Source organism: Choloepus didactylus, chromosome 18, assembly GCF_015220235.1.
Source record: "Choloepus didactylus isolate mChoDid1 chromosome 18, mChoDid1.pri, whole genome shotgun sequence".
Classification (NCBI taxonomy): domain Eukaryota; kingdom Metazoa; phylum Chordata; class Mammalia; order Pilosa; family Megalonychidae; genus Choloepus; species Choloepus didactylus.
Genome location: NC_051324.1, coordinates 44,807,577 through 44,833,566, shown reverse-complemented (window position 1 = coordinate 44,833,566; position 25,990 = coordinate 44,807,577). Strand labels below are relative to the sequence as shown.

The 25,990-nt window shown below is 34.1% G+C and overlaps 1 protein-coding gene across 7 annotated transcripts in view; it reads right to left on the bottom strand.

Moving 5' to 3' along the window:
- SPAG9 (sperm associated antigen 9) overlaps positions 1-25,990 on the bottom strand; it is a 157,228-nt gene that overhangs the window by 82,418 nt on the left and 48,820 nt on the right. For 6 of the 7 annotated variants that reach the window (XM_037810337.1, XM_037810336.1, XM_037810338.1 and 3 more), the window contains exon 3: positions 5,831-5,901. In XM_037810337.1, the coding sequence (XP_037666265.1) occupies positions 5,831-5,901 (71 nt within the window). Of the gene's footprint in view, positions 1-5,830; positions 5,902-19,747; positions 19,818-25,990 lie in introns of those variants that run through there. The other variant, XM_037810344.1, reaches the window with a different exon arrangement.

The window sequence follows — 25,990 nt, the reverse complement described above, 5'->3', positions numbered from 1 at the left end:
CCCAGTCCCATGCAAAAGAATATTAAGAAGGAAATTTTTTTTTAGCATTTTTTATTGTGAAATGTAACATAAATGCAGAAAAGTGATAGATTTCAAAGTACAGTTTAACAGATAGTTACAGAACAAATTTCAAAGTATAGTGTGGGTTACAATTCCACAGTTTCAGGTATTTCCTTCTGGCTGTTCTAATACATTAGAAACTAAGAAGTATCAATATAATGATTCAGTTGTCATAATCATTTGTTAAATCCTAACTTCTCGGTTACAACTCCTCCCTCCATTCTTCAAAGATATTTGGGCAATGACCATTCTAACTTCTTCATGTTGAAAAGGGGTATCGACATTATGGGGTTGAGAAATGCAACTGGTTGATGTTCTGGGAGAGACTGGTACCCTTAAGTTTCAGGGCTTAACTGGTATAGGAACAATCTAGAGATTTTAAGTTTCTGAAAAATAAACTTAATAACTAAAGCTTTTATAGAGCCTTAGATAGAGCCCTGGGTTTTCTTTAGGGTAAGGAAGGAAATTTTTTAATGGCAAAGGAATATGCAAATGCTTACATTTAGGATGCTGGTATCCATAAAAGTAGTCAATATTTTGTTCAGCATACCAAAAACTTTTTTAAATGATATGTGATGCTATTAAATGATACATTGACATAAATAACATAAATTTAATATATAATCATTTGGGAGAAACTGATGAGACCACTGGTTAAAAACAGTTGAGAGCACCTGAGAGAAATTGAGAGAAATTATATAAAACATGAAAAGAAACCATATCCTTTGGGGTGATCTTTTTTATTTTAAGAAGGGTAAAGATCATTTTCAATTGAGTTAAGTCATTTAATTAAATACCAAGATGTTTATTTCTTGTGTCTGTAGATTTAGTTGAAATAAAGCTCAAATATTTTCTCCTCCGTTTGACTGTTAATTCACTGGTATTGCTTGATATAATTAACTAAACACCTATAATATTAGCAAATTGATATGAATGAAAAAAATCTGAACACTCTGATTTTGAGTCTTAAATAAGGAACCATAGATAAGCTGAATATGGAAGTGAAACCTTCGAGAATATTGTATATAAACAGTCAAGAAATTGGAAAGTCCTATTTAATTCTTGGTAATCTATAGTTTCACTTTTAAGAAACATATACATGGAATTAAAATATGTACAACACAACAGATTTCAATCATAAAATAAAAGTCTTTGCTATTCACATATATGATATGAATAAGGAAAAATGAATTTTAAAAAACAAGAAAAGGTACATTAGTATTTTAGAGGACTGTAAAAATTAAAAGTAGGCAGAATAGGCTGATGTCTTTCATTAGAATATTACTTGAATTCTTAAAGTGTAGCATATAATAGCTCTGGAAGTTTACTAAATTTTAGCTATATGGAAATGAGTTCAATCTCGTTAAAACTTAAAATACGCACTGTAGCATATTAAATGTATAACTAGTGAAAGAAAACAAATTTTTTAAATGTTTCAATTTATTTTTAAAAAAGTATTCTTTTGCTGTGAAAATTTTACTTGGCAAGTATAAAAATTAATATACAAATTAATTTTAAGGTGTTATTTATTGTCAAATGAAAAACTAAAATCTGTGTCAGCCAGTACATTTATGCATGAAATAAAGTGAGTAATTCTATCAAATCAAACATTATAAAAGGATTAATTAGACTGTTTCCCAATTAAGACTAGTCCAAATAAGAAATGAATAAGGCAAAGAAAAAGAACATAGATTCACATGGACATGGTATACCAAAACATTTCTTAATTTTAAATGTACATACTTTTTAACATATATATTTTCTTTCTACCACCATTTAAAGGACAGCTTTCCAGAAATATAGCTTTGTCTTTGTGTCACCAAGTCAGAAATAATGAGCTGTTTTCTTCTTGTATCAGGAAGAACAAGAAGTAAACTGAGACTAATATATCAAGGCGACTGCTGGGCAAAATAGGTATGAATTTAAATTCACAAAAGGTTTTCAAAAACCTAAGTTGAATTATTCTTATATACTGGATAATAATCATAAAGAATTTACTAGTTCAAATGGAAGACGTTTCTATAAGCATTCAAACAGAAGAAAATAATTACTATGAAAGTAATCTTGAGGCCTCTAAGTCAATCAATATAGAAAAAGAGAAAGAATTACAAACAAAATGCAAAAACAGAATCAGTCATCCCCTAAACAGCCCATTCTATATACTGATTCTCTACTGCCTTAAATGCTGAACTCTGAAATTTAAATAAAAAAGAAAAAAAAATTAGAAAATGTTGGATTCTAAACTTTCTTCAAATAATTGATCCCAAGTAATTCTGTCAGAATGTACTCTGACATTCCAAAATGGTCTATATAATGAAACTGGTTCCAACTCAACTAAACTAACACTTAGCAGGAGAATAACAACAAAATGGCAGCTACATTGCTTGAGCACTCAAGTGTCAGTCAATGCCTTTATAGTCATTATTTCATTTAATCCTCACAACAATATCACCATTTTATAGATAAATTCCAGCTAGCAGAGGCTATAAGTAACTTGCCAAAGTTGATCAGCTAGTTTAATGATTAACTGTGCCCTATCATTAACTAGTTGGCTTTGGGGCTAGAACTTAGGTCCCTCAGATTCAGTCATCTGAGCAGTTAAGCATTACAGGACTGGTGCTGTATCTACCATTTTAATCTATCAATCTAGGCAAGCAATGAGCTCACTGTCCTTTCTTCCTCACACCCACAAGACAACCTGACACCCTAAAGCATTTCCTGACAACCGAAATAAAATACGTACTAGATTGTATAAATGCACAAAAAGTAGAAAAAATAAATGGTACATAAGAATCGAAAATTTAATAATAGAGTTTCATAGGGTAACTCTGGTTTAAAAAAAAAAAAAAAAAGAAAAGTGGGTGGAAAAACAGGATAACTGCGGCCAGATGGAAAAGAAAAATAAGACAATAAAGTAGGATACACTTTAGATAATCTACTATTGGATCCACTAGCCCCATCCCTCCTAACCTCAGAACTGCAATTCTCAATTTTTTCAAGTATGCCCATTAATTCACATATATTCAGAAGTCAATTCAGCAAAAAGCAGCTGGAGTCATCAGGAGGATCCCAAGTACATTGTCTGGAAAATCCTGGTTTGAAAAAAGTCCCAAATAAGTCCCCTATCTCCAGAAATGTCTTCACAGCACAGACTGACTGTCAGTTTGGGTTAAAACTGAAAAAAAAAAAAAAAGCAAGGCAGTGGTAAAGTTTTGGAGACAAGTGGCTTGGATCCTTTTAATCACACTGGCATTGAATTTCCACGTGCAGTTCAAGAATCACATCTCTACAACTGCAAAGCCACTATTCTGAGAGTTGTTGCGATGCCATAAAGCAAAGAGGCACAGAGAAAACTCTAGTGCATTTAATACAAGGAATTCAAAAGGGTTATTGCGAGTTCAGGCTATGGAATCAAACAGACCTGGGTTCATATCCAGTCACTTACTCGATGGGATTTGGGGCAAATTACTTCATATTCTCTTTTTTAAACTTCATTCTATAAAATGGTGATGATAAGGTTTGTTCAGAGGATTAAATGAGAATGCATGTAAACATTCTGGTGTGAGACCCACCCAGGACTGCAGCGGGTTCACTTTTTTGGTGATTAGCATAAGAGGATGTACAGGAGTGGCCCCAGTGCTTCACAATTACTTGACATATTTCCTCCACTGTTCTCTTTTATTAAGGGCATGTATTCTTTTTTATGCAAATTCAGCAATGTGCATAGAATTTTGGATTTGATTAGAGAAGTTATTCACATTACAAAAAGAGTCATAGTAGGTTTCCCTTAAGCATCAAATAATTTGACAAAAAGTTCTATTTAAAAGAAATTTTCTGTGCCGGTATAAGAATTAACCTTTGGAACTAATAACGAAGAGGTTAAGATTAAATCCTTCCGACTTCCTTTCCAAGTTTACCTTTCAAGGGCACCTACTTCTTTAGCATTAGATGACTATTTATAATTGCTAATAAAATGGCATTTCTAGTACAAATATATAAACAGAAAAATGTGGCTACAGCAAAACAGACCCACATTTCAAAGCAGCCTTATCTTTGTGTTGTATAAATGTTTCTTGAGGCAATACAAAATAAAGGAATCCTATCAATCAGGCAGAGGATAGAAACTACTTGTGACCAAGGCAGGGGATCTGTCTGGCTGCATGCAAAATCTGCCTGATAATGAATATATATGCCCAGCTCTTTGACTTGGTAATTTAGATTTTCCTGAAATCTTTTTCTTCTTGGACTGTCCTCTGAAGGAACAGAAGGAGACAGAAAAATTATTATAACTTTCCTCTGAAATTATCGGTTTTTTTCCTGAGGGAACTTCACTTTTATTAAATAAATATATAAGAAAAAATATGAACTTCTACTTGACAGTCAATTTTTCAAGAATGCATATTCTATATACATCAATTGTGGTTTAATCCTCAATTTCAAAGGTTAGAACCTCATTGTACAAAAGTATTATTCATAATTCATTTCTATCACCTATTAAAGCATATAAACATATTACCCCAAACATATTTATAATTATCAACACTGACAAGCACTACAGAGTGCATACTATCTGTAGGGCTTGTTCAGCCACTGAAATCAATGGTGTAAAAAGAACCAACAATAGGCCTCTAACAATTGCTTTTTTAACAGCTTTAGTACCCACCAAATATCATCTTATTAACTGTGGGTGTTTCTTACATACTGAAAAAACTGACAAGTAAACTGTTCCTGTCTTCCCAGAGATCTATGGTTCCAGCCCTTTTGTGGTCAAACTTTTCCCCCTGGCACTGGACATCATCAGTTCTGTATTTCACACTCCATGTGTGGCTGCTAAAGCCAATGGTAAAAATCAAACCTCATGTGTCAGGGCTAAGAGGAAGAAATTCAAACCCCTCAAAACTAAGCAAATGAGACTAAGTGACGTGGGGTTTTACCTTCCTTAAAAGCAACAATTTAGGTCCCTCCAAAGGCCAAATAAGAGATTACACAAACTAGTGAAAGAAAAATGATAGGTCAAGACCGGAACCATCTGTATCATAGGAAAAGAGAAGTAGAAAAGGACAAAGAGAGGAATTATCTTATCATGTAACAAATATTACATGAGTCTAAAAATTCTATGTATTTGAGTATGTGAACCCCAGGCTGATCATGATACAGAAAAACAATTTTCACATTCAGGAGAGAGAAATATATGCAACATAAAAAGGCTGAGAACCATTTAAAAATAAAAAAGGGTTAAAAACTCTCAAATACATTTCTAATTAAAATTTTATTTGGAGAGATTATATGTTGGAATGGTTAATTTAAAATACTGAAATGTCATTCAGAAAACCTATTTTAGAGTCATTCTGATTTAAGACATTGTTATGTGTTTATGTTATTCGTTATGAACTGAATGCAAAATGTCGAAACCCTTACCAGTTCATCATCTCCCAATCACACTAACAAAACAAATCAATGCTCTCTCCTTAGCATTATGTATACTTTTTCACTCTGTGCACATAAATTTTCATTTAGCCAAACATTGGAACTGCTTTAATTAAATTATTCTATGGCACACTAATCCACCACAAGCAAGATTAATTACAGATAAAAAACAACAAAAGTTAACATTTGGTAACTAAATTAACGCCACATGAAAATTAAAGTTTGTTGGAAATGATCCCCAAGAATTATTCTAGCTGATCTTCAAAGACAATTTAAGACATGCCTTCTAAGGTTAATTTCTTTGTCTCAATATTATCATGGTCAGAACAGTTCAGAAACCCACCTCAGTATGTCTTTGATGCAATGCATTATATTCCTTCTTCAGTTCTGCTTCTCGTTCTTCAAGTCTGCTGACTGAAATCAAGACACATACACTTAATCAAAACAAAATATAAGAGATTTACTTGAAAAAGTGCATCTTCAGAAGTTAGAATGGCTTATTCATAATCCTTAGCAACTTTAGGACTCATACTCCATATGAAATTCTTCACAGGGGTAGTGACCTCATTTCATTATCCTTTCAGAATAAAGAAAAACCAGGGAAAAAAAAACACAACTAAGTATCAGGTTGGTTCTCTGAGTATGTATGTTTATCCAATCATCAAACAAAATAGGTCTTTAATAACACTACAGAATTCAGTCTTTCAAAAACACTTATAAATCACTTCATAGAAGTTCTAACTTGCAATTAGGGCCCGAATAATTTATTTCTAATATTATCAAAGCTCTTTTTCACTAATGGACATTATGTGAAAGTACTGTTTTTAAGTATTTTCACTGCTTCAGGTCTTCTCAATTTCAGGGACTCATCTTCTTTTATTTAGCTCCCTCTGCTGATGGATTTTGTGAGTGCATTGATTTTGGCTGGTGTTCAGAGTATATTAAAAAAAAATTTTTTTTAAATAAGTTTTAGATCCCTAAGATACAGAACGTCAGGACAGAACTGCAAAATAAAGAATGATTAATATGACAGATGCATGATTCAGAGAGGAGGTGGAGTCCAAGCAGGACCACTAAGAAACTAGTGAGTGCAGTCTAGTCGGTTACTACAGAGAAAGGAATACAAAACCATGCTGGCAGAAGGCAAAGGGGAGACTGGACAGCCAGGAGAAGTCCATATTAGCTAAGGAGCAGTGAGAGACAGTCTGGTGGAGAGAATTAAAGCTGGTGCTAGAGGAGCTTGTCAAGATACTCATTTAAACCTGCTTGAATGCCTTTGATTAGTTGGAAATGTTCTCTTGGTTTAGGGTCAACTAGCTGCAATACATGCAAGCCTGTTTGTAAGCTACAGCCTGTGACTACTGCAGACAGATGAAGGAGTAAATGCCTACTGTGACCTATACTCTAACATTACACACACGAATGGTCTATCTACCTAATGCATACCAGACCCCAAACAAAACATAACTTGTACTTCCTGGTAAAATCATCTTCGGTTTGTGCAGTTTTACCTGCCACCTCTGTATGAATATCTTGAAAATATGCCATTAATTAGGAGAACTGAAGCTCTGACTTTTTGCTTTGATTTGTTTATAATTCAGGCCTGTATTTTGGCTCATCAAATTTGCAACAGTGAATAAACTCAGACTACAATAACCATGGAGCATACTTGATCATGCCAAGCAAGGATCCAGAACATTCGCTGTTCAACTTACCCTGTGGCTGCAGAGCAAAACAGGTAAACTTGTAATGTAGATGTGTGGTCACAATGCAATAAATGCTGAAACTATGATAATGATAGTTGCTGCTTCTACAATTTTTTTGTTTTTTAACTTTTATCAAAAAATTAGAAAAAAAAAACATTTAAAACAAAAAGAAAACAAAGGAATAAGAAAAACAAATAACCTAAAATAACTACATTGCTTCCAACATGCTCCTACCATACCCAAGAAAATTAAGAAATCATAATCATTCCTGAGCATTCCTATAACATTAAGATTACCCTCAATAGCTTATGTTTTTTTGTTTGTTTCTTTTTTAAATTCAGTTTTATTGAAATATATTCACACACCACACAATCATCCATGGTATTCAATCAACTGTTCAGAGCACAATCATATAGTTATGCATTCATCACCACAATCTATTTCTGAACATTTTCCTTACATAAGAAAGAATCAGAATAAGAATAAAACATAAAAGTAAAAAAAGAACACCCAAACCATCCCCCGCATCCTACCCTATTTGTCATTTAGTTTTTATCCCCATTTTTCTACTCATCCATCCATACACTAGATAAAGGGAGCATGATCCACAAGCTTTTCACAATCACACTGTCACCCCTTGTAATCTACATTATTATATAATTGTCTTCAGGAGTCCAGACTACTGGGTTGGAGTTTGGTAGTTTCAGGTATTTACTTCTAGCTATTCCAATACATTAAAACCTAAGAGATGTTACCTATATAGTGCATAAGAATGTCCACCAGAGTGACCTCTCAACTCCATTTGAAATCTCTCAGCCACTGAAACTATTTCGTCTCATTTTGCATTCCCCTTTTCGTCAAGAAGATATTCTCAATCCCAAGAGCTTATCTGTTTTTATTCGATCAATTTTTAAATTTAAAAACAGGAATCCAAGTAAATTACAAGTAAATATTTTCTACTCTTTCTTTTCAATTAAACTGATCTAAAAGCTTAAGGGAATCCTGAGACTACCGGGTGAACCATATCTATTTTCAATTGCTCATCTGTGTGAATCAAGATTTTCTTGATAATGTGTAACCAAAACAAAACAAAATTGACCGCTGAGGCTAAAATAAAATTAAAATATCCATTACGTTCAATCTCAAATTTGTACTGAACAATACAGCCTCATTATTCTCACCAAGTGGCTTGATATGAATTCACAAAAATAAATTCATCTCACCACCACCACCACCGCTATTGTCAGCAGCTAACATTGCATAGAGCTTCCCATGTACCAAGTACTGTCTTAAGCACTTTACCTAAACTAATTTCTCTGAGCCTGATGGTAACCTTATGATGTAGGTATTATTATTACATTCATTTTACAGATGAAGAAACTAAGGAAAACAGGGGTTAAGTAATTTGCCCAAAGTCATGTGTTAATAAGTGGCAAAACAGGATTCCTAAAAGAGGGGGAGCCTGACTCCAGAGACTGTGTTCTCAATTCTGCCTCTAAAGAAATGCTCCTATTAATCTGTATTTAAATATTGGAGTCCACTTTAAGATTTCATTTGGAAAAAAACAAAGTATAAGAGGTGCTCCTTTTTGCTTCAAACAAGCAACACACAAACAAAAATCCCTGTACTTATGGAAATAATCTAATCACATATATTTTGACACAAAGACATCAAACTGCTAAGCAAAACAAGTATCCCAGCTTTACTAATTATCAGGGAAACCCACATTAAGACCAAAATGCAACACCACTTAAATCCATTGGAATGGCTACAATGAAAAACACAATACACCAAGTGCTGGTAAGGACACAGAACAATTGAAACTCATATATTGCTGACAGGAGCATAACTTGGTACACCTAAAGTGAAAACTAACAAGATTTAATAAAGTTCAATATTTGTCAACTCTATGACAAAACAATTTCACTCTTAGGAAGTGCACATAAATGTCTACCAAAAGACATTTAAAACAATGTTCAGAGCAGCACTATTCATAATAATCCAAAACTAGAAAGAACCCAAAAGTCCATCAATAGCAGAATGGATAAATAAATGGTAGTATATTCATGCACTGGAATACTATGCAACAATGAAAATGAACAAATTATTGTTACATACAATATCATGGACAAATCTTACAAACATGAAGAAAAAGCAGCAGACACAAAGGAGTACATACCATATGATTCCAAACATATAAAGTTCAAAACAAAACTAATCAATAGTGTTTGAAGTCTGAATAGTGGTTATCTTGGGGGAGAAGTTAGTGTCTGGATGAATTAACTATCTGCACAGCCCCACATCACTACAAATACACCGTACTCATTCACATAAGAACTTTCCTTAGGTTGAATACTCATTATTTTTTATGTTCTTCAACAACTGCTACTAATTCAGCATGCAGTACAGGATTTAAAAAGATTATTCAGAAACATTAAAAACAAGTTGTACTGTTTTGACATCAAAATTCATAAGGAAGATAGCCAAGATTGTCACCAGATAGGAGAATATAAAAAGAAAGAAAAAGAAGATGGGCATGATAGAAGGATAAACTAGAACTACTCTTTTAAAAGTTATGTTGGCTCTATTAAAATAAAAATTTTCCATACCCTTTGACCCAGTATTACTATTTTTGTTTTTTATCCTATAGAAACACTTGCACCAAAGCACATGGATATATAAAAATGGATGTTCTATACAACATATAACCCTAAAATTGGAACCACCTCCAAACCTGTAATTAGTGGGTTACTATGATAGTCATATGATGAATTTGATTCATTGGTATTTCATCATACCAATGCCATGGCTTTGCTACTTCCTAGTTGTGAGACCTTGAATAAATTAATTTCTCTGGGCTTCAGATGCTTATTTGTAAGTGAGGAATAACATCTCAGAGTTGATATTAGGATTAAGTAAGCTAATATCTGTACAGGGCTTAGAGCGGTGCCTGGCATACATGGTAAGTTCCATGCAAGTAGTTTTAAAAATACAATAAAATTAAAAAAAAATACAATACAATAAGTAAAGGTACCTGTCAAAAGGAATGCAGTTTATCTATATAAGCCAACATAGGAGGGTACCTAGAATTGAATGGAAGGATGTTGAATAATTATTGCTAAATCGGAAAATAAAAACTGCCAAAGAGTGCACAGCATGATGCCACTAAGATGTCTACACAGCCAAAATTAAGTTTCAAATTCTGCTCAGAATATGAAGTATTTGCTTTTGAAATTTAACTTTATTTAAAACTTAAGCAACTTCAGAACACAGTATATTCAAAGGGTCCCAGTAAGAAAGGCATTAAGACTCGGGGGCAAGATGGCGGCATAGAGAGGAGTGGAAGGTAAGTAGTCCCCCTGGAACAACTACAAAAAACCAGAAACAACTAGTAAATAATCCAGAATAACTGCGGGGGGACAAACGAGACCATCCACTCATCATACACCAACCTGAATTGGGAGGAATGTCCGAGAACACAGCATAAAATCTTTAAGTAAAACCTGCGGATCCAAGTCACGAGACCCCCTCCACCATAGCCTGAGCTGCAAAGCCTCGTGGTGCCAGAGAGAAGCTCTCTCCCAGCAAGCGAATATAGCTCAGCTGAGCTCCAACTGGGGTTTTAAGTAGCGAGTGTGAACTGCTCACTACAGGTACGCAGCCCCCAAAAACAGACAGAGGCTTTGGGTGACGACTGACCTGGGAGAGCCAGAGGGTCGCCTTGGACTGGGTCTGAAGGGGACTATCTGTTTCTTTTTCGGCTCAGTGGAGAAAGCCCCAGTCATTTTCAGTTTCCAGGGCTGTGACTCTGGGAAGGGTGGAGACACCACAAGCACAGAGCGAGACCACTGAAATGCTAATGACCTCCACCTGGGGGGTCTGTCTTCTCTAGGAGGAAAGGGGTGGGGCCCTTTCCATTCAGAACCAGACCCCAGAGCCTGGGGGAACACAGCCATACCTCCTCACACCAGTCAAGAATTATAGGCTAACAGGCATCACCTGCTGGGCAGAAAAGCACAGTGACTCCAGGCATCAAAGGGTGGAGCAATTTTCGAAGACACACCCGCAGGGAGACCAGATACTGAATATTTCTTCCCTCTGGGACCTGAGCCTATTCTGGTCTGGGAAAACCTGACTTGGATAACCAAGGAAACCATGCCTAGACAACAGAAAATTACAACCTACACTAAGAAAAACAAAGTTATGGCCCAGTCAAAGGAACAAATGTACACTTCAACTGAGATACAGGAATTTAAACAACTAATGCTAAATCAATTCAAAAAGTTTAGAGAAGATATTGCAAAAGAGATAGAGGCTGTAAAGGAAGCACTGGGCATGTATACGGCAGAAATCAAAAGTTCAAAAAAACAACTAGTAGAATCTATGGAAATGAAAGGCACAGCACAAGAGATGAAAGACACAATGGAAACATACAACAGCAGATCTCAAGAGGCAGAAGAAAACACTCAGGAACTGGAGAACAAAACACCTGAAAGCCTACATGCAAAGGAGCAGATGGAGAAAAGAATGAAAAAATATGAGCAACGTCTCTGGGAACTCAAGGATGAAACAAAGTACAATAATGTACGTATCATTGGTGTCCCAGAAGGAGAAGAGAAGAGAAAGGGGGCAGAAGCAACAATAGAGGAAATAATTAATGAAAATTTCCCATCTCTTATGAAAGACATAAAATTACAGATCCAAGAAGGGCAGCGTACTCCAAACAGAAGAGATCTGAATAGGCCTACGCCAAGACACTTAATAATCAGATCATCAAATGTCAAAGACAGAGAGAATCCTGAAAGCAGCAAGAGAAAAGTGATCCATTACATACAAAGGAAGCTTAATAAGACTATGTGCGGCTCTCTCAGCAGAAACCATGGAGGCAAGAAGGAAGTGGTGTGATATATTTAAGATACTGAAAGAGAAAAACCGCCAACCAAGAATCCTGTATCCAGCAAAGCTGTCCTTCAAATATGAGGGAGAGCTCAAAATATTTTCTGACAAACAGACAATGAGAGACTTTGTGAACAAGACACCTGTCCTACAGGAAATACTAAAGGGAGCACTACAGGGTGATAGAAGACAGGAGTGCGTGGTTTGGAACACAACTTTGGGAGATGGTAGCACAACAATGTAAGTACACTGAACAAAGGTAACTATGAATACGGTTGAGAGAGGAAGGTGGGGAGCATGTGAGACACCACAAGAAAGGAGGAAAGATAACGACTGGGACTGTGTAACTTGGTGAAATCTAGAGTATTCAACAATTGTGATAAAATGTACAAATATGTTCTTTTACGAGGGAGAACAAGCAAATGTCAACCTTGCAAGGTGTTAAAAATGGGGAGGCACTGGGGGAGGGATGCAATCAGCATAAACTAGAGACTGTAACTAATAGAATCATTGTATTATGCTTCCTTTAATGTAACAAAGGTGATATACCAAGGTGAATGCAGATAAGAGGGGGGGATAGGGGAGGCATGTTAGACACTTGACATTGGTGGTATTGTTTGATTCTTTATTCTATTTTGATTTAAGGTTATTTTTCCTTTTGCTGCTTCCTAGCTGTCATTTTTTTTTTCCTCTTTCTTTTGTCTCTCTACCTTCTTTGACTCTCCCTCCTGCCTTGTGGAAGAAATGTAGATGCTCTTATATAGATAGTGGTGAAGGTGGTGAACACATAAATGTATGACCATGCAGAAAACCATCGATTATTTACTTGGGATGGAATGTATGGTGAGTGAACAAAACCATATTAAAAAATAAATGGGTTGATGACAAAACCTCGAGGGCAATATACTGAGTGAAAAAAGCCAGACACATTAGGACAATTATTGCAGGGTCTCACTGATAGGAACTAATTATAACATGTAAACTCATAGACATGAAATATAAGGTACCAAGATATAGGATGAGGCTTAAGAATGGGGAGTGGTTGCTTAGTATGAGCAGAATGTTCAATTAGGATGAACTTAAATGTTTGGAAATGAACAGGGGTGTTGGTAGCAAGATGTGAGAATAACTAACAGCGCCGAATGGTGTGTGAATGAGGTGGAAAGGGGAAGCTCAGAGTCATATATGTCACCAGAAGGAAAGCTGGAGGTCAAAAGATGGGAATGTATAAAACTGAATCCTATGGTGGGCAATGTCCATGATTAACTGTACAAATACTAGAAATCACTTCCATGAACCAGAACAAATGTATGACAATACAATTAGAAGTTAATAATAGAGGGGCATATAGGGAAGAACTATATACCTATTACAAACTATATACTACAGTTAGTAGTATTTCAACATTTTTTCATGAACAGTAACAAATGTACTATATCAATACTACGAGTCAACAATTGAGGGGGGTTGGTTAGGGATAGGGGAGGATTAGAGTTTCCTGTTCTTTTTTTCTTTTTTCATCTTTCACTTTATTTCTTGTCTGGAATAATGAAAAGTTTCTAAAAATTGAACAAAAATTAAGTGTGATGGATGCACAGCTGTATGAGGGTACCCAGGGGCAAGTGATTGTACACTTTGGATCTTTGGATAATTTTATGGTATCTGAACAATCTGAATAAAAATGAGAAAAAAAAAAAAAAAAGAAAGGCATTAAAAGGGAACAATTTGCTTTTTAGCATTAAATTTTTATATTTGTTTTGAATGAATCATATATGTAACTTGAAATACCTAAACTAAAAAGTAATTTTTTACTGGACTGGCAACAGTTGCCCTTATTCTATACTTTTAAAAATAGCATTTCACAGGTAAACATGTGACTTTATAGACTTAAATTAATATTTACTTTAGTCTTGATATTTGTTTTAAATTATTACATTGCATTATTAACTTCTTTAGTTCCAGAATAATACCATCATCACTATATGACTACATATTTTGAAGTGTAATATTGTAAATAGGAAAATTCAATTGTTTTTCCTTGACTCTTTTCCTTTCTCTACTATGTGACTAAAAGTCTGTCAATAAAATATTTAGCCCTAAGGAGGTCAAAACTAATATAAAATTAGAAAAACTCATTTGCAAAATTAGACAGTTGATTCCATTAAAATAAGAAGTGAGAAAGCAGTGCTGGGCACTGAAGTGTAAAGTTTGCCCAGATGTATATTAGATGTACACCGTCTTCTAGTAAAAATATATTTAGCTCTTATCCCTGCACGTGTTTAGAGGGATGAAAATTGGCAAATACACTTCTGCTCTGTAGAACGTTTTTTAAAAAGCAGTTTGAAAGTGGTGGGTGGCACTGGGGACTGCTGAGGCCCCCAGCAAGGGCAGAGGCTATCCTGACAGTGCCAAGTTCTCCTTGTTCTAAATGCCGACATCCATGTTCCAGGTGTAGCTGGCACTGCCAGCCTCACTGGCCCTTGCACAAGCTTGTTATTTCTGTCTTGTGAATAAACTTGAGAATTTAAAATAATAATACAGGCCCCTCTGCCGTTTCAGCTCAAAAATAAACAAACAATTCTAGAATTTGACCACTTTTCCCCACTTTCATTACTTCCTTCTTAGCCCAAAGCATTATCTCTTGTCTAGATTATTACAATAGTCTAGTGACTATGCTCCAGCCTTTGCTCTGCTGTATTCTCAGTATAGTACCGTAGGTGTAGCCAGAGCATGCCATTCCTCTGCTCAAATCCTTCATTGACCTCCTTTCTCATTAAAACAAGCAATCAATCAAGCAAACAACAAAAAACCCCTAAACCCAGTTAAGCTCTTACAATGATCCACAAAACCCTTCAGGACCTGCTGTGTCACGCCACCCCTCACCTTCCCACCCCCGTAAGTCAACCTTGGAGAGAAGCTGTTTTACACAGTTTATCAAGTGACTTGGATAGTAGCTGTTTTATAGAAAACAGGTCTTAACGACTGATTTTATGTCAACTAGCTAATCAATACTGGTTTGTGTAGCTTTGTTGTATGTCAAGTAGCTAATCCATACCGGTTTGTGTAGCTTTGTTGTAATGTACCATGTGATAACAATATTGCAGGTAAGGAGACATAAAGCTCCAACATACCTCTAATTACTAGAGATTTCCAATATTTACACAAATGTACACTGTACAACAGCCAAATTAGCTTAGGTTCATCTAGAACAATTCCTTAAAGTTTTATCAATCATTTTTGTGGTAGCTTGGAGCTATGTATCCCAGAAAAACATGTTCTTAAACTTAATCCATTCCTCTGGGTGTGAGTTTACATTAGTTAGGTGTGGCCCAATTGATTCAGAATGGGCCATAATCCTATTACTGAAGGCCTTATAGGGCAGGAAAGAGAGAGAGAAAGCCACATGGGATCAGCCAGAAGCTGGAAGTCAACAACTGAGAAGCCAGATGATGCTGCCATTTGCACTGCCCCCTGACAGAAAAACTAAGGACCAAAGATCACCAGCAGATAGCCCCAGAACGCCACAGTCTTTTGAGAGGTAGCACTGTCTTGATGAAGCCTTGATTTTGGACTCTCCTAGCCTCAAAACTGTGAGTCAATAAATTCCCATTGTTTAAGTCAACACATTGATGGTATTTGCTTTAGCAGCTAGGAAACCAAAATACTTTTCATTTTCTCCTTAAGCCTTTCTAACTATCCCTAATTATAATTTCTTAATTTTCCACTCACATCTAACTAACCCTTTAGGCTTACTTTCTGTTTAATTTATTTCCACTTGGAATCATATTGTTATTGTGCCTCAAAATTAACAGTTGTTAAAACTATCAACCCATTCTCTGTTTCCTTCAAAATGTATGTATTAATCTCATAAAAATGATTTGTATCTTTTCTATTTCTTAGCAAGCACGTATCACACCAAACAAGGGCATTTAGCACATAGTTACCATGACTTGCCCTTCACCCCATATTCTATATTCAAAGTCTTAAAATTACAAGCTTTAGAGACTCAACATCTCTTGTAAACATAAAAGTTAATTTTCTTAACCCACAAAAGTGGTATTTTTAAGATGTTTTCAGTTATTTTTGCTGCATATTCCAGACTTGTATAGTGACAGATGATGCTCATCTTTTCACTGTTCTTGATGCAAAATAAATCACAAGTATGACTAAACCAGGCTTTGTCTCAGCTTTTTATATAATAAATATATTTTACCTGTTACATTATTTAATACTACCAATTTCATTTTTCTGGCATCAAAAGATTCAGACTAAAAGTAGTACATATTCTTCTCAAAGTATAAATTAACAACGCTGATGAAACTACAATTTGTTGCAGACTATAATTTTTGCTAGTCTGTGGTATCACTGTAGCATACTGATTTTATTTAGCATCTTCCTAAGTATGCTTTTTAAGACTCAAGTAAAATCTTCAACCAGTTAAAAATAAAAATGGCTATTAAAATTTCAAACACACCAACCACCCTAACAATACTGAAAAAATTCTGACTATTATTCACAAACAGACAGTACTAAAATTGGCTATTCTTCTACTTACTTATCTTTAAGATGAAAATAGAAAAGTCTCTATAAGATTCCCACTCTGTATAACCTGCAAATTTTCTCTTTTAATTCTGAAAGATAGAAATAAAACTGAAAATCTGAAGACAAACAGTAATGTAACTTTGTATTATAAGGCATTTTTTCAGGACAACATACTGTTTAGTAAAAGAAGCAATAAAAATGGATAGTTTATTTATTCTTTTGCACATACACTTTCACTACTTTGTAACTCCAGAGAAGATAATTTAAAATTTTACCTTATGGTATATCTTATGGTATTTGATAAATTCAGTACTGAACTTGAATGTGCAAAATAAAATTTGGAGCAACCATATTTAAGAAATATTTTTATGCTTATTACAGTACTATTTAGGAAAGTCCAAAAATATTTTCCTAGAATAGACTACTTCATTTACTCATAAAGTATGAATAGCAAAATACTTCTCTCCAAAATTCATTATGTATTCAATTCCTCATTCCTATTGCTAATTTTCCTCAGGCAAAAAAAATTTATAGCCTGTTAACACATTTATCTTGTTAGCAAAACCTGACCCCTGAATCAGAAATTCAATTCCTTTTAAAAGAAGTTTGAACATCTTTATTATATTAATCGCTTTCTTAAAACATTTAATATGTTTTTGTTCATGTGATCACAGGGGCTATTTTAAATAACCAACCCTGGGTATTATTCCTTAATTTACAAGTCATAGCTACTATACCATTCTATCCATCCCATATTTTAAAAATGTCTATGTAAATTAGATTTAAATCTGTAGAAATAATAATCAGCTTCTCTAACATTAAGTATTACCTTCTTCCATCTTCCTCTCCAGTTTAGTACAAAAATTGCAGCCTACATATATTGGTCTACTTACAAAGGTTCTTAACTAATTTATTTCTCTATCCCATCAAAATTAATCAGAAGGCTTGTTATCTTTGTGTAGTTACATGCAGATATATTAATGATAACTGATTACACAAATCACAAGAAGGCTAATTAATGTATTACCTACTAAGTACTAGTAGGAAACCACAGTATTAAAAAGATAACATTAAGATATCTATTTCCCCACTTACTAAGTAAGATGCAAGTAGAAAAGGATGCAAGCAGGAAAACCAAGGAACATCTTCCCAGAGTGGCTGTTTATTATATTCAGCTCTCTGCAAAACTTTACATATGCTTTCAGACAGCCAATAAGAATTTTGGTTGTCTCCACCTTTGAGACTGGCAGGATCTACAGGTAATAATAATTTTAAAAATCTATCAAAACCTATCCTTTAACACAAGCATCAGGAAATTATATATCTTATTTTATATTAACTTATTTTTAAAAGAAAGACAAGGAAAGCCAAATGATGGATAAGGAAACAACAACAAAATCCCAACATTTAGTAAATGTTTGTTGAATAAATGAATAAAGATTCAGCAATGTTTATAAATGACAAAATAAGCCAGAGGAACCTCGAAATTATAAAAAATAAAATCAGATTATATGAGCACAAGTCATAATTGCTATATTTTCATTAGAATCTTATCACCTTCTCTTTGTCATAAATAAGTAACAGTACAAGGAATAGGCAGATGGTTGCTAAGTTTTAGGTACATTCACTCCCTTGCCTCATAATACTTATACCACCTAGCAAGACAACTTGCTGTTAAATTCAGGCAAACACTGGCCAGATATTTACAAAAGCAGTCAGACTACATATCTAAGACTCTAAAGTTAGCTTCTGTTTGAGTTATAGCCAACGAAGTGCAAACAAAAGTGATGGGCGCACAGCTACACCTGCCCCAATAAAAGCCTTCCATACACAATCCTCATTTCCTTTCCCCTTCCCTCAACTTAATGCAGGAGAGAATTTGGAAGTCATGAGTTGAAGATGGTGGAGACAAAAATTAGAAAGAGTCTGTGTCTCTGAAGGAATTGCCCAACTATTGGATGCATTTTGGACTTTGTATGAGCAAGAATAACATATACATATACATATATACACACACACACACACAAACATATATACATATATATATAATATTTATAGTTTATTTGCTATAGCAACTAGAGTTACTTTAATTTACATATTAGCTTATAAACATGCATTAAAATCCCCTTAAAAGATAATCTAAATCACCAACGGTCTATCACCACATGGTGCTTTAAGGGTAGTTTCTTTGTTATTCTGCATGATTTTATAAATGTTTTTCTGGTGATTATTCTTTCCTCCCTAACACTTGACAAAAATTGCCTATGACTCTGTATTTCATGTTTTCTTTACCAGTACTGAGATTCTAAAAATTAGCACTATTATTTTTAGTACATGTATTAACCAATAAGATCATGTAATACAAATATAGACTCTCTTGCTAATTACTGCACATTTGTACAGTACAACATAGTCAATGGACTCAGCTTTCTCAAGGCCCAAGTCACATGTAATGGTAAAACACTTTTGAGAAGGACCTTTTAATGCTGGGGAGAGACGTCTCTTCTAAGTCCTGAATGTCACTAAGGAATTAGTAAAGGGAAAAGAAAAGGGAATGAGAATAAAGGGAAGGGAAAAGAGGGACCAAAGGACCATGTGGGCAAGAACAGTAGACAACCTGAAAGCCTCAAGTCCTATGAAGTTAACCTATAACTATACTGCTGCATTATATTTGAAGTGTTTTGAAAGATTGTTTCTGGCTTAATAGCCCCTGTGTGAACCCAAACTACAAAACAATCTCAGCCAAAATCTTAAAATCTTACCATTTTATTCATCAAAACCAGCCACAACTGAGATTAACTGGAAATTAACAATATTCTGTTCATCCAACTTATCCCAAAACAACAGATAATAATCAGCCATTTTTTAAACTGCTAGTTTTCCAGGGACAAAAATAAACAAATATCAAGACATCTAAAAAAAGAAAAAAAGGGGAGGGGAGAAGAAAAAAGAAGAATCAAAAGACTAATTCAAAATTTTCCTTTTATAATAGATAAGGGTACTATTGCAGCCTCATTTTGAATGCTCTTTCTTTCTGTCCATCTTTCCAAAGAGCAAGAGGATATGATTAAGGCAGGAAGAGCCACCTGCTCTGCCTGCTCAAAATCAGAGCTTACCTCCTTAGATTGATGGCTTTTGCCAAGTTTGGAACACCTTCCATCTCTGTTGTCTTCTGCCCCATCAGAATGCTGATAGGCCTATGGGGGGAAGAAAGAGAAACAGACCTGCTAGAATGCCATATACAACTCATTATTTGCCTTCTCAAAAGGAATCATCAGTTCTTAGTGTTCATGGAAGGCAGATAATCCAACTGTTACTGAGTCTCAGAAGATTGACATTGGTCTTTCAGAAGCTTCTCCTTGAACAATTAAACATCAAAAGTCCCAATAGTAACCAAGAATCAAATGCTGACTTAAGAGCAAACAAATCTCAGACAACCAAATCAAAACAATAATATAAATCTATTCTCTGCCAAGTAAGTCCTTCACTGTGTCTCTAAACTTCAAAAGATTTCAGACAGATATTCTGTCATAAATAAATGAAACAATTTGAAACTCTAAAGTATTTTAAAGCCTAAACAACGATCATATCCTTAAACATTACTTCAAAGAATTCCAGTGGAAGGGGCTTCCAGATCTGACCTAGTAACTGTCATAAAGATGTTATATCTAAGCTATCCATGACAGAGAGTTGACTATTCTCCTACCTAAAGTCTCCATGTAAGGAGAATCCATGCTTTCTTTCCCTCTGCACTTTTTCCTGTGTATTATTCTCATGGTCAAGAAATATTTCCTAATGACCACTCAAAACCAACAAATTCATTTTCTCTAATTTAATCTTCCAAAATAACAGAAAAAACAGCTTAGTATCTTCCTTACCCATTCCATCAATATGCTTCGGGGAGTAATCAAATCACTCATTTTTATTCTGTTCTCTAAGCTAAACCAACAGAAATCCTTTAACTCTTACTCATAAAATTAATTTTCTAAGAAACCTTCAGTTCTAGATACTAATTTTAAAAAACCATAACTTTAAGCTTCTCAATAGACAACACTAGCCTACAGAAATGAAAGAGTCCATATAAAGATAAAAAAAAACAAAACAAAAAACAGGTCTGAAGACCACATGAGATACCAAATGAAGCAGAAGTAATAAATGTTTGTGCCTGAATAAATATCTTGTGCCTAAATTTTTTTTCTCTCTTACATAGTCTTTTTAAAAAGAGAGCTTAAATAAAGTTTATTAAATATACAGATCTTAATATTGCAAAGAACTAGATTCTAGTTAGATAAACTAAAAAGTAACTTCTTATAATACTTCCATCTTTTCAAAACCAGGACATATAAATCTAAAATTAATAAAGCTATCTCATTAAAAAATACACTTTCAACAAAAATGCAAACTAGTCATCTACTTCTATCACCCTAAAAATTATGCAGAAATGATTAGCTAGTCACAGGATGAAACTAAAATGGAAAATGTTTTATTCCTATAACAGTATTCAACTTTTTCAAATACTAACAATTGCAAAACACAGTAATAGGTGATGAAGCTTTTTATCAGTCAGAAGGTATTTTTAAGCAATTTGAAAAATAGGGACAGAAAATGTTTAGGCCCTCTCAGGTATTAGCTCCAACATGGAAATTATACCTAGTATTTGGTTAATTTTTCTCCTTTGTTGTCTTCATGTATCGGTCACATCATTAATTGACATAACTTACATGTAAATAATTTCCAAATGAAATCTGTTTTAAGCCATTTATTCCTTTAAAATAAAAAATGTTAATGATTAGACTACTGCCTCATACTTTCCATTAGCTGAGTACTGATTCTTATGACCAAGAAATAAGAAGTGTTTTTCTTTCAAAGATAATAAGTGTGTCAAGCTGAAGTCTTGGAGGTATTTTACTAGACTAAGATCTTGATGCCAAATTTAAAAAGCAAATGAATGTTACATGGGGGGGGCAGAAATGGTAGAAAGGTAAAGTACAAGGAAGTAGCACAAATGTCTTCAGCTGCCCAAAAACATTTTTTTCATTTAATTAGAAAAACAGATTTTCATTCAAAGGAAGAAAGGCAGAATCAGAAAAGAGTTAAGTAGCTTAAAATCACTGTCTTTTAAATCTTAATAATTTTCTTAACAAAAGGTAATGGCTCTATATTCCAAGGGAATATAGATCAATCAAAGGAATATATTCAAGGATAAAGTAAGCTACTGTAAATTCAAGGAGCTTGAGAAGAAATTTCCTAAGAAAGAATCAAATAATAAATGGATGGAGGTGGCCTAAGGGTACATCCACGGGTGAACGGAAGGGTGAACTGCAATGTATACGTATAATGGAATACTGAGCGGATGCAAGAAGGAATGAAGTTGTGAGGCAGGCAACTAGGTGAATTAACCTTTAGAACATTATGTTGAACGAAATAAGCCAGAAACAAAAGGACAAATATTTTAACGCCTCACTAACATAAACTAACTATAATGAGCAAATGCTGAGAATTAAATTTGAGAGCACAGGTCAGCAGGGGATAGAACATGAGCAGAGATTAGACAATCCACGATGCAGGAGTACAGAAAGTTCAAGAAGGCTTATTGTAAAGGTTCCTAGATTGTAAGCTCTTACAGCTGTCACATCTATATTTGAGTTTTTACTGTTATTTATGAGATGTTTATTTGGTACAAAATTTATATTCTCTGTAGTACACTATCTAATTTAACCTGTATGGTCAGTTTATTTAAACAACATAATTACATGGAACCTAGAATGAGATCTTGCTATTACGTATGGGTTAATGTAATACCCCGAGATACATCCCAGAGTATTTGGGGCAGAAAATAAAAAAAATATGCTAAGTCCCCTTGAGGGACTGGGGGAAAATGTAGATATACTAAACTTCTCCACCAGGGAATTCCTGATATTCTCACAAGCATTGGGAACTCCCAATTTAATAAGTCAAACCCTCATTCTTGGAGCTTGCCCTTATGAGACTTATTGCTGCAAAGAAGCAGCTAAGCGTACTTATAATTATGCCTAACAGTCACCCCTAGAAAATCTTTCTCAGCCACCTCTGCAAATAAACTCACTACTCTCCCCTCAACATGGGACATGACTCCCAGTGATGAGCCTGGCCCTGGCATTGTGGGATTGAGAATGCTTTCTTGACCAAAAGGGGGAAAAGAAATGAAACAAAATAACATTTCAGTGGCTAAGAGATTTCAAATAGAGTCAAGAGCTCATTCTGGGGGTTATTCTTATGCAGTATATAGATTTTCTGTTTTGGTTTCTAGTGAATTAGAATAGCTAAAAGGAAATACCTGAATCTGTTGAACTGTAATCCAGTAGACTTGATTCTTGATGGTGACGGTATAACTATATAGCTTTTATAGTGGGACCGTGTAATAGTCAAAACCTGGTGACTGACACTTATGGGCAGATGAGTAATAATATAAAGACAAAAAAATATATAAATAATAGGGGAGGATGGGGTATGGGATGTTTTGGGTGTTCTTTTTAATTTTTTTCTTTATTTTGGAGTAATGAAAATGTTCAAAAATTGATTGCAGCAATGAATGCACAACTATATGATGATACTGTAAGCCACTGATGGTATATTTGGTTGGATCATATGGTGTGTGAATATATCTCAATAAAATTGCATTAAAAATAATAGTAAATGGTTCTATATCAACTCTAGGTGCTAATGTTATAAATAAAGATTCAAATTCATAAATCATGATAAGCAAAATGGAATTTTCTACTTATTCTTACTTCTCCAATTCTGTTCACAATAGAAGTGGTTAAACCTTGTTATATATCAAGAACCACCAAAGTGTTCATGTTCCTTGACCTACTTCCCTAAATATATTCTAAGAAAATTATCCAAAAGAGGGGGAAACCTGTAGGTGTGAAAAAAAAATTCACTGCAATATGATTCACTATACTAGAAAAGACGTCCAACCAACAGGGGAATTAAAAAAAAATTTTTTTAATTTATTTTTACCCTGATTCATGACACAAAAGGAATTGAGGTAGCTTACAAGAAGAACATATACATAATATACTCATTATAAATGTAAAAAATTTGGATCAAGGAAAACAATTTAAATGCGCCAACCAGGTAAAGTCCATACAGCTGTTATATTTGGGCTTCCAAGTTTGTTCTCAGCTTCTGGGTAGCCAAGATAAAAAGTGCCATGGCCATTAAATAACTCTCATTAAAAGGGAGGAGAAAGCACAGATTATCAGGGAAAACAAGAATTGTTAATAGATGGAATAGCTTCTGGATGGTGGGTATGCACAGACATTAAAAAATAAGATTATCAACAAGAAAAATGCTTATGATAATGGTAAGTGAAAAAAATACAAAATTATGTTTATGCTCTAACTGCAATAAGATAAAAACATGATTCATACAGAAAAAAGACTAGAAGGTCAGGTACATACTCCCCCCCCCACTCCCCACCCACAACCATGATCTCCTTGACCACAAGGACCATATATATCATCCTCTTCTGTACTACCACTGCACTAGGTCAGAATGTTAAGCATTTCATCAGTATTAAGATGTCTAGGTTTACTTGACTTATTTAAAATTATATTGGCTTACAAGTTAGAAATACTCAACATTCCACTGAATCAATGAATATAAAAGTTATTTTCTGACCAACAACCCATTACTGTCACACTATAAATGGCCAGATTGATTACAGACTTTTTACAGAGTTAAAAAGCACCAAAGCACCAACAGTTACCCACAACTTCCTTATTCTACACCATATGTTTCAGATACTTCCTGAAGGCTCACAAGATGTTAACTGCCAAGAAGTGTTATTGTTACTTTCAGATAACAAACAACACAAAGCACTGATTTTTCTTTGATTTACTCATGTTGGAAGAACGAAAAATATTCCTTATATTAGTTCAAATTTTAAAAAGAGAGCAACCAGAAATCTCCAAAATCAAACATAGCCAAACAAAATTATAACAAATTTTTATAGACTCAACTTCTCTGCATTCTTGTTTAATTATAACACAATCTGATAGATTCCATACCATCAAAAGCTGTAAAATGTATCCTTCTATTCAGTTCCTATTTGACTTTCTCGATTCTCAAATAGCAAACAAGTGCAACCAAAATTTATCTTTATAACATAGTAAGTAGCCTTCAGACCAGAACTTGTACTTCTAGCTCACCTCTTTTTTTATAGGGAAATATGATCTAAAACACTTCTATCAGAATTGGCAGTGTTTTAAATTTAAAACTAACATTATGCAAATATAAACATGGAAACTGGGCAAGACAGTTATCAGATGACACTCAAAAAATGGCACTCAACAGAAAAAAGATGCATCTACCATTCCTCTAGCATAGGTAATTTCAATGGCCTTGGATGGATGCTTATTTAAAATAAGAGTTAGGTTATAGTTACTTTAACAAAAACAACTACATTTTCTTAAAAAATAAAATAAAATAAATAGAATTAAGAAGAGTAAATTGTCCAGATAATGTTTCCTATTAAACAAAAAAATTAATATAGTCTTTTAACATACACACCTATTTAAATTTGTTTTCATCCTTTTAAACTATATATTCCCAGTCTTGTTTTCCAGCAATTTAAGGCATTGATGGCACTTGGGATAACCTTCTACCATCACCTTTTTAGAAAACAAGGGGTTTAGACTCATATTGGAGATTTGGTGGAGAGAAAGGTAAGACAAAAGGAAAAAACTGTCAATTTTTTTTTTTTAATTTTGAGGTGTTTAAATGTGGTTTTAAAATAAAAACTAGGAAAAAATTTTAAGGCCAAGGGAAAAATAGAAAGAAGAGAGAAGAAAGCAATTTGATGGAAAAGAGAGACTCTAAGGTCTCAAAGACAGGAAGGAGAGACATTGGCTCACTAAGTTCCAAAGCCTTAATTTAAAAAACAAATCAACAACAAAAAAAAAACTCGCTCAAGGCTATACTGAATGCTTGGTGAAGAATTTCCTCATTCCTTTCTTAGAGTATTATCAATTATTTCTAAGTTATATCTAATTTTTAAAAATTACTTTGAATTAAAATGGAAAATACGCTAACACTTTCGGAGAAAGGAGTGAGAAGATGGGTACCACAGAGCATGACAATTCCAAAATGAATGGATATGATTCATTGGCAAAACAGACTGGAAGACAAATCTAGAACATCGAAAAAGACAAACTGAGACACTCAAAAATTCTCCTAAATTAACTATTTCTCTTAAATAAGAAACTATTATATTTTGTTTACATTTATTAAAAAGAACAAGCAGATTTTTTTCTAGTAAAACATGGACCAAAGTGTATGTGAAAGAACTAGTAATTTATCCCCTTTAGTAACTT